A 10,755-nucleotide genomic window follows, 5' to 3' on the forward strand; every position below is an offset into this window, starting at 1 on the left:
GGCAGGCTAATCAGAATTCTACAACTGATGCGATCTAGTAGTTGGGAGCCATCTCAGCTAGATAGCTTCAAGGAGCCATGAGGAGCTCCCCACCAAGAAAGAACTTAAATTTTCAGAATGAAACCCAATTTTTCAGACACAACAGGTTTCTATCAGTCAGCCCAGTTCATTGTGTCTGGAATATCATTTGATAATTGTTAATATAAACTTAATGAGGGAATGAAACAATTACAAAGTGAATTAATGCACATTTATTTGTTGCTTTAATGCAATGTACAGTTTGTAAGCCATAAAGAGGACTGGTAACATCAATTTCATTTGAGTAATTCATTACCAATTTCATTACCAATTCATTACCTAGCTATTGTGCTCGATGCATTTACATCTCCCAATATTCCAGTACTGTCATACATGCTTTTGAGTCTGTGAATGGTGGTTGCTTCCACTACATTTGGCTCAAGTTTATTCCATTTGTTATCTACTCTTGTTCTCACTGCATATATATGTACTTCCTTCCATTCCTCTGGCTCAGCTGTTTCCAATGTCCTCCTGTCCAACCTTGTTCATTTGTCCCCTATCTGGTACAGTGTCTTTATTTACTTTATGGCAGTTTTAAGATGGGTGCGTATCTAGATACTGTGGTGATGTTCATGGGGGGGAGGGGGGTTAGGGTTGAAGGTGTATATAATGATTCCTATTGTCAGAAACAGAAAGCCTCTCTTATTAGTGTAGCAAAGTCCCCCGTAGGTCCAACTACTGACCTTTTCCCCGCAACAGTTGCCAGACTCCTAGGTACTTACAGTACTTATTGCTAGGAGAATAGGGGCATTAGGTGAGTGTATTTGTGGATGTTATGGGTGGATATATGGATGTTGTGGATGGGTGTGTCTGGATGCTGTTGGAGGATGTGGTTGTTGTGGGTGGGTAGATGTAGTGGGTGGGAGTGTGGGCATATTATCGAATCATTGTACATTCGTTTAAAAATATACAAAGAAGAATGACAGTAAATTCCAGCCACTAAGAAACTCCTTAATCTAAAGGGACTAATACATTAGCAATTTAAATACTATACTATACCTTGGAAAGTATCAAGAGGAGACAAATGATGTATATCAATTGGTGAAATGGGATTAAACAAGGGTTCAAAAAATTCAACCAAAATTAGAATGCAAAACAATATAATAAATTTGAACGAGTTTATATTTAGAAATTAAATAGGAAGAAATTGGCAAGGAAAGAGGGTTGCTGATTTGTGGAACAAGTTACCAAGTACTGTAACAATACACTGTAGAAGAAAATTACCTATGTGCTCAATTCCCTATAAGTGACTGATTCTTATGGGATTTCAAATTGTACAATTGTGACTTCGGCTGGCTTTGTAATAGAAACGCGTTAGAATAAATATTACATATATTTTTCCATGATTCTGAGCATGTTTCTTACAAAATCAATGTGATATTTTTGTAACTTAAGGGGGGGGGGTATATTTGATATACAATTTGTTATTTGTTTTCAAAGATGTACAGTCCTTAACCCTCAATGTGCAACCTTACTGAGAACAAAAAACTAAAATAAAAAATCTTGTTTTTATTAACAAATAAAAATCTGTAGCTATTCACAACTATGTTTGAGGAAAACAAAAATCACACATCTACTCTTATTTTGGTTTAGGCCACGGTCAACATTCAGTATCAGACTGCGATGATAGTTAAAACAAAACAAAAATACATAATTTTTAATTTTTCGTATGAAATATAGTCAAAAGTAAAGAATCTCTATGTGAAAATAAAGCAAATACCAAAATAACAACATACAGTGGAGATCTGTATCTTCACTGTATGTTTTATAACATACTTCATAATATATGTTTTTTATGTTAACCTAGGGAAGATCCAAGATCATATGATAATGGCTACAGCTGAAGGATGCCTACCCCCAAATTTTTTTCTGGTCTCCCACGACTGCTGAAAGACACCACTAAACTATTGGAAGCATTTGGGCATCAACACTGACACAGGTATAAATCATAAATCGTCATTTAAATCAACACAAAATGACGACTGCACTTTAATTGTTAATTCAGTCATATCAGTCAGTTATATATTGGGGCAAAAAGTGCCCCAAAGAAAAATTATATTTTAGACCCAAAGAGCCATATTGTAACAATATGAAAAATACTCAATATCCTATATGCTGGACAATGTCAATATTAACAAATCTCTCTTAAAATGAAGCCATCGGATTGTACCTGGATGAGGTTCTGGGAGTTCTTCTACTTCCCAAGCCCGGCCCGGGGCCAGACTTGAACCTTTCTGAAATGTGTGCCTCTGTCTCCCGTACTCCTACTTTACATTCACTAATCCCACTCTTTGTTTTATAGGTAATCTATTCCTGTAATTACTGTCCAGATCTAGTGCACATATCTTCCAGAAATCTTACACGAACATAGCAGCCAGTAGTTATCTACGTGGCTTCTAGTGCCTAAGACATCCCTCTCCATAAATTCATAGCATATTTGCTATGTAAATTTCATGATTGATTTAGGTGCCACATCAATAATACACCTTCCATTTGCTTATAATGAGAGAAGAAACATGAACCAAAAAAAGACATAAAAGGAGAGGAAACAAAAATCAGTAGACAAAGCAGAAAAACAACACTAAGAAAATGTATCTTAATTTTGATGATTTACTAATAATGTTCAATGTTTTCTACTCTTGCTTCATACATTAAACAACTGCACAGAAAATTACTTGAGAATGTTTGAAATAATCATTACAAGAAAAAATGTTTCACTTAGGAAAACAGATCTTGTCAACACTGATACACGCACGTGTTCCGATGGTTCAGTGGCTTGCCAACACAGGTGTGATGAGCTACCAAGGCCAATGCGTACAACGAAGATTCGGTTAGAACATTTTTTTGTACACACATGTGGTACTGTATACAGTTAACTGAAAACAGAATATTGCATCCTTCATGGCTTCAATAAGTTTATTTGACATACCTCACAAATCTCAGTTGATTGTATGCAAATCAGACCCAGGGGCCAGCATTCATCAAGCATTTACAAGTCCTAAATACAGTATCTTTCTTCAATCATGACAGATAAGTTTGTATTTTAATAAACAAATTACAAGCTTCCAAACTTTACAGCTCAAGATTATTGTTCTAAACAACCTTGTAGAATTTCAGAGCACAAACTGTTTCATAATTGCAAACACAGCCACCATGATTGACGAGATATACTGTATTGATGTCGCAAGTGAACACTTAAGTGCTTGGTAAATCCTGGTCCTGCTCTTAAAGCCAGATCAATACTAACCTACTCATGGAAAGGTAAAAAAATTTACAATATTTCAATCCATCCTAGATCATTATCAAGTCAACCTGGTAGTGTCCAAGGGTGGACTGAGACATACCATAATCAGAAATGTTGATTACTTTTCCCAGTTGATGCCACCATTAATCACTGGCCAGAGGGACTCCAAATCTAAAAGGTAATTAACCCTTGCAAGGCTCTAATCACCATCTGCAATTACCTTGTGTGCTCAAATTGCCATTAGTGATTAATCCTTTAAGGTCCCGGTAGTAGAGTCGGGGTTGTTCTCGACGCACAATCGAGAATTCCAGGTTCAAATCCTGGGTGGGACAGAAATGGTTGGGCAGCTTTCCTTTCACCTAGCAGTATGTACTCAGGAGTTAGTCAGCTTGTTGTGGGCTTGAATGCTGGGCGGGGTCAGAAATTCGACCTTGGGAAGGGAACCTCGATATAAGCCTAACATGTATGAATACACTCTGGTTTCCTGTCCCCTGACACAATGAATAATTATATTATTATTATTGGTTTTCCATACTTTTTAATGCATACCTAGATGTTGGATTCAAATAGTTTAGCAGTTTATAAGTTAATGCCTTCAACTAAACATAAGACAAGATAGAATCTAAAGTCAACAGCAAATTAGAATACAGTATACAAGTTTGAGGTATAAAATACCAGTGGGAATATTCCAGAAAGAGAAGAAATACAAAAGTTCCATTTTAGCTGAACAATAGCATAATTAACTGCACATTCTCACTTATATATGACCAGAGTTTGTAATAAATACTGCAGTAACAAGTGCCTTACTGCTTATAGAAAACATAGTGGCAATAAAATGAGATCTAATGCACATCCTTGGACTCCCTCATCATATGCACTACCAACTGGACCATGATGTTAGTAGTGCAGTAGTGACTGCAGAGTTCAGGGATGAGAGTTGGATTCCATCGTATCCATATTTTCTCATACATGCATAAAAAATGTTGTGATTTTATTGTGACGTGACCTAACCTATAATGAACATACACTCTCAATACTCAAGGTTAAAATTACATAATTATGTTTGTACCTTGGGACAATTTTAAGAATATGTTACTAAATAAGAAAATGCCAAATATGTTATATGTTTGCCAATTTTTTCTTTTTCTTTTGCAACATACAACTTAAGAAGAGGCACACAACTAAAAATGGTGCAAGGCCCATTTTTTGTCTTATCTGGCAGCTATCACTACATTGCAATAAAATATTCATATTTATCCTATTTTAATTAGTGTTTGAATTTAATGAGCAAGAGTTTTGATACTCAACTCTGGGTAGTATCAGCCAAAGCCTTCAAACTAAATGGAGAAAGACCACTGAGTTGAAAAGCTTGTTTTATATTATCGGACACCATCGCCTTTCTTTGAACTCTACTCAAAACCACAAAAAAACCCGAACAAGTTAAGACTTGGCTGTTAGTTTCAGATTTCCATTTCTGCACTTCCTCAGCCCAAGAAAGCGTCAAGGGATCACACACGGCCATTACAACTGGTTCCAATTTCAACAGAACGGTGTATGGATGAAGTGAATGCACAAAAACCTTTTTCTCCTTAAACAACTCGCACACTTCTGGTGTTACCATGGAAGTATAGCGCCCATGCAGGAATAATATAACAGGAGTCTTGATGCCTTCCTTATGGAGCCATGGTATGAACACAGTCTTCAGATGGTCTAGAAAATTCTCTGCCTGCAATGCACCAGAAGGAGAACTGCTAACATGCCATTCTAGTGTGGCTGACTCTGGTACATGGCTAGGGATGATTAAATCAGGACAAATGACTGTTGCGGGTGAAACTTTACCGGCTGCACTGATGGTTTCTATGACTGAAATAAACTGGGAGCGCTCGCTTGGTGTTCTATCATTTTTGCTACGTGGCTCAAATACAGTCCCATCTTTGGCATTCATTGGAAACACAAGGGAGCCGGTGGAAAATATCCTGGTAGCATCATTTAATATATCTTGAAAACTAAGCTTGGCTAAAAAATTTTCCAAATCTGAGTACCAAAATTCTACAGCATTAAAGGTAGCAAAACTCTTGAAAATTTGATTTTCCTTATGAACTATAGATGTGATGTTTGGATTATTTTTTAAAAATCTGTAGTACCAAAATGAATTGGGAAGATTATTTTTAAAAGGAGTTTTCCTTTGTTTTTCAACAAATATCTTTTGAACAGTGTTCAATATATCACTTTTTACATGGGCAAAGCCTAAATCGGTGGATATTTTCAACCAGTCTATCAAAAAATCTACTTCTCTTGTAGTAAGAAACAAATCTCTATTTAGTTTATCACGAGTGGGCCTGCCGGCAGGAGCAACTTGCCTCCACCACCTGTGGAGCCCCTCCACCCGTGTTTCCTTCTTCAGTAGTTCCTCTTGCTCCTCTTGCTCGATCTGATGAAGGAACACAATATTAATCATCCTCAAACCATTTTACAACCTGGTATTATACTGGTTCAATGGATTTGATTAATCATTTGGTTTATTGACAAATTTGGTAGAAATTCGACGTCCAAATAAGAGTTTAATCATTCAAGTTTAGGCAAAATAAATGGCGACAGTTTTCTTAGGAAGCGAAACGCTTAATGTACAGTGTCATCTCTCTTAATATTATTTCATGCATTACACTGCTTGAGCTTCCCTTGTATGATTTTACCTTTATCTATCATGCCTCTTCTTCTACATTTACTAATCTCTCATTAACACTTTTGCTGCCTAATGCCGCATATTTCATCACTGAACCAAAATATGGAGTATGGGTGATAATGCAAACGGCATCATTAATTTAAAAAAAATGTAGAAATTCCATTTATTGTCTGAATTCTATGGGACTTATTTTAAAATGAGCTCCAACTTCTGCCCATTCTCTGTATCCCCACATGGCATCCTGACCCTGCCGTGTGGGTACCCACCCACGATGGAGGCTCACTGTTCTCATGGCCTCGCTCAAGACAGCTGCGACCTTCCATCGAGTCTAAACGTTTCCCCATTACGGTTATTTTCTCTCAGGTATTTGTTGTTACTGGCCTTATAAACACTGCAAATTGACTTCCAGATGGATACTGATAAAAAACAGAGCCAATCCATGATAAAAGCATTGAAAGAAACACGTATGAGGGAAAAGACATTGAGGTTTCGTCAAAAGTATAGAGAAGCGAGACATATGTTCTTATATGCAAATATCCTTTTGCAGCATTCAATTGCAAACAATTTGATACCAATTTGAACGACGTAGCACGGAAATTGAGGTTAGAAAGCTGAAATGAGTATAAATATTTTTGTGTGGTGAGCTCTCGGGCAATGCTCGGGCTATCTTGCAGTGGGCGGCGGGTCTAAAGTAGGTTGGGGGAACTTATATGTTCTTATATGCAGATATCCCTTTACAGTATTTTATTGCAAACAATTTGATACCATATTGAATGATGTACCACAAAAATTTGAGGCTACAAAGCTAAAAAAACTATAAACAGTTTTGTGTGGTGGTGAGCTCTTGGCGTACCTTGTGGTGCGCGGCGAGTCTAAAGTATTGTATAGGAAAGTGAGACTTATATGTCCTTACATGCACATAGTCCTTTAGAGCATTATATTGTGAACAATTTGATACCTAATTGAACGACATAGTATGAAAATTGAGGTTAGAAAGCTAAAAAGAATACAAACGCTTGTGGGTGGTGGTGAGTTCACGTGCACTACTCAGCTGATCTTGAGGTGCCCCGCCAGGACAGCAAAAGTGTTAATCTATTTTTTAAACCAATCTATTATATATATTTATCCTTTTGTAACTAATTTATAGACACTCACTAATCCGGAATCCGACCATCTGGAAAATGCCCTAATCCGGCCAGATAAAGTTATCTCACCATCCGGCAAAAATGTCCACGGGAGCCGGACCAGTGAGAGTTTGGCTGAATAAAAAAATCTGAGCCGGTTAACTTGCTGCCGATGTTACACTATCCAGACAGTCAGCTGGACAAGCAGTGATATGTCCGGATCAGAAAGCCAGGCGGCAGGCTGTACCGTATTAATCCCATATGGCTGTGGCTCTAGGCGCATGGTGTAGGAGGGGGTGGGGTGGGTGGGTGATGTCGGGAGAGAGGGGGAGCGTTGGGAGGGACTGCCTGGGGGATAGCCTGGGGGATAAGAGGGATGTGGAGGGGCCTATACACTACAGTACAGGAATTACCATTAATTTTAGAACAATTCATCATAGTCAAAAACATAAGAAATAATTATGTGACAACAAATGTACAAGTTTCCTAAAAACAATTTGCCCATGCTGAAGTTTGCTTAAAAAATATTGAGAGTTTTTTCCGCCTGGCGGCCTACGTAACGTGCCTGCCTGCCTGCCCCCAAGTGGACTCGTCTAGGCCTGGTCAAGCCAAACAGCCCATGTGCTCCCATCCCTTGCGTTATACCAGTGCTACGCCATTAGTAAAATATTTTTTTAATTAACTTTTTTGTTTTCATAGTAACTTTGAACAATTTTGGCCAAGACTATGCCTGGTAGCAGCATCAATCGTTCTGGAGGTGTTAAGAGGAAGAAGGTTACCTTAATAATTAAAGAAAAATTATGTGTTATACAACTTTGTGAAAGTGGCCGGTCAACTTCAAGTGTTGCCAAGGACTTTAATATAGGCACTAGTACTGTTTCTGACATAGGGAAACAAAAAGAGCAATACCTGAAATACAGTTCAACCAGTGAGAGTGAAGGTGCAAGCACTAGCAGAGGGTGTAGTAGTAGAAGAACTTTGAAAACTTCAAAGCATGTAGTTGGATGAGGCTGTGTACAAGTGAATTGCTCAGCACCACACAGCTGGCGTGACAATTCGCAGCCCAGAAATACAAAATGCTGCAAGAAGGTTTGCAGAAAGCATTGGAATAATGGATTTCCAGGCTAGTGAAGGGTGGGTTGCAAGGTTCAAAGGGAGGCACAATATTGTGAAGAGGATAATTGTCAGTGAAAAATTGAGTGCAGATACAAGCAGTGTAGAACCATTTAAACATAAATTAAGAACATACATTGTCAAATAATTTATATTCTTATCAAATTTATAATGCTGATGAAACTGGGCTGTATTGGAGGAGTTTCCCAGAAAAAACTCTAGCTATGAGGAGTGAGGGTTGTGTGCCAGGCCGTAAGGTTAACAAGGACAGTCTGTTGGCCATGATGTTTGCGAATGCCAACGGCACAGACAGAATCACGTGTGCAATTGTTGGTAAATCAAAGAAACCAAGAGCCTTGCAACATTGCTTGGACAGACTGCCTGTGAACTATTATAACTCAAAGAATGCATGGTTTACACAGGAGTTTCATGATGTGTTCTGCAGGGAAGTTCGTGACTATCAAGTTAAAAAACTCAAAGTAAGGCCAAGCGAAGTTCGGACTTTGCTGTTGCTTGATAATGCGCCTGCCACCCCAGAATTGACACGTTAACCTCACATGATGGCAAGATAACGTGTATGGCACTTCCTCCTAATACAACCTCTCTCATTCAGCCTATGGATCAGGGAGTTATCTGTGCCATGAAGAGGGTGTACACCAAAAAGATGCTCAAAGAAGATTTGATTGTTTTTTCTCTTCCGGAAGATATGGAACTCGGTGTGGATAACAGGGCTAAAAGAACCCTTGAGAATTTGAAGAACTATACAATAAAGGAAGTCATCTATAACTGGGCCAAGGTGTGGAGTGAAGTAAAGGAATCGACTTTGAAGAATTCCTGGAAAAAACTCCTCGCGTCTACAGTCAGCAATGAGGAGGATGAAGAAATGAATTTTGAAGGATTTACACATGAAATCCATGGAAAGTTCAGAAATGCTGGCAAAAACTTAGAAAGACAGGATGTGGTTGATTAGCTTGAGAGAGATGCTAATGACCCAGGATATGGTGTGGTGAGTGAAGACGAGATTCTCCAGTCTATTACTGGTGAGGTCGACGAAGAGGAGGAAGAGGAGGATGAAGAAGGTAGTGAACAACCAATATCACAGACAACAAAACACAGTTTACTCATGTCTTCTGTTGACCTGTTAATTAATTTTTCATCCAATTGTGCTCATCCAGAAGTTGGAAACATGTATCAGTACCTGAGGCGAACCAAAGCGCTGATCATACAACTGGCCAGTGAACACAGAAGGCAAGCTAAACTTAATTCTTATATGGAAAGAAAAGCAAGCAAAGCGCCTTCAACCAGTGAGGCATCACAGACAAGCCAAGCGCCTTCAACCAGTGAGGCATCACAGGCAAGCCAAGCACCTTCAACCAGTGAGGCATCACAGGCAAGCCAAGCACCTTCAACCAGTGAGGCATCACAGGCAAGCCAAGCACCTTCAACCAGTGAGGCATCACAGGCAAGCCAAGCACCTTCAACCAGAGAGGCTTCAACAGCTGGCAGTCAAAACTAACTTTGCTTAATGAACTGTACAGTATTATTAAGTGTTAATTTTAGTGTTGTGTTAGTGTAGATTACTTAAATTGTTAAGAATTCTTATCTTCAAGATGTGTGGCATCAATCAAGAAGACGAACAACAAGGTAAGTTGAGGTGTCTAGTTGAATATTTTATAATTATATGTGGCAAGGCAATTTAAATTATGTTGTTTGTAGTATAAAAATAGTTGGAAATGATCACTTTTGGACTCGGAGGCGAAAAAGCACGTTAATCCAGAAAACGTGATAATCTGGCTGGGGCATTTTGACATTTGTTCTGGTTTTCAAAACTCTTAATTTTTTTTTTTTTTTTTTTTTTTTTATGAAAAAACATGGAGCAGCCTACCTAACCTAACCACCAAACGAACCTTTTGCTATAAGACAAATAAAAAATAAATACTGAACAAATTTGAAGAAAGAAAAATGTAATAAAGGTTTGTGCAGTGTATGTAAGGTAGGCTGCTCCATTATGTAAAACATCAAATATTATATTAATTTTTTCAGTGGTAGAACAGATTAATTTGATTACCATTAATGTCAATGGGGACATTCATTTTGAATGACGTCCATTTCACATGACGACGACGGCGCCGGAACAAATTAAATTCGTTATTCGAGGTACCACTGTATATTTGTAGCAACTGCTGCCCCCTACATGGCAGCTGAGGCAAGCACCTCTGAGGCAAGCACCGCTGAGGAAAGCACTGTTGAGCACCCATAAATGGCTAAACTTCCCTGCTCTATCATGGTAAGAGTAAGTCACATACAAGTTTTAGTTTTAGGTTTCCGTGATCAGGGAACACATTTTAATAATTAGAAAGAAAAAATGGGAGGGGGGAATAATTATTTTGACATGCACCACGGGGGTTGTCATATTAAACTAATGAGTAGTGCATTGGTTAATGTTTAATGCATATGCAAGAGACAGTCTGACCCAAGGTTATTACCTGCCAGAGGTCATGATTAATTCAATG

General features: G+C 38.3%; 1 protein-coding gene across 5 annotated transcripts in view; it reads right to left on the bottom strand.

Moving 5' to 3' along the window:
- Window positions 1-10,755, bottom strand: part of LOC123765801 (uncharacterized) — a 91,295-nt gene that overhangs the window by 14,302 nt on the left and 66,238 nt on the right. The window contains exon 6 of one of the 5 annotated variants that reach the window (XM_045754565.2): window positions 236-5,753. The exons of the other annotated variants lie outside the window; for them this stretch is intronic. Within the exon in view, the coding sequence (XP_045610521.1) occupies window positions 4,626-5,753 (1,128 nt within the window). The 3' untranslated portion in view covers window positions 236-4,625. Of the gene's footprint in view, window positions 1-235; window positions 5,754-10,755 lie in introns of those variants that run through there. 5 annotated transcript variants of the gene reach the window in all.

Source organism: Procambarus clarkii, chromosome 37 (assembly GCF_040958095.1).
Source record: "Procambarus clarkii isolate CNS0578487 chromosome 37, FALCON_Pclarkii_2.0, whole genome shotgun sequence".
NCBI lineage: Eukaryota > Metazoa > Arthropoda > Malacostraca > Decapoda > Cambaridae > Procambarus > Procambarus clarkii.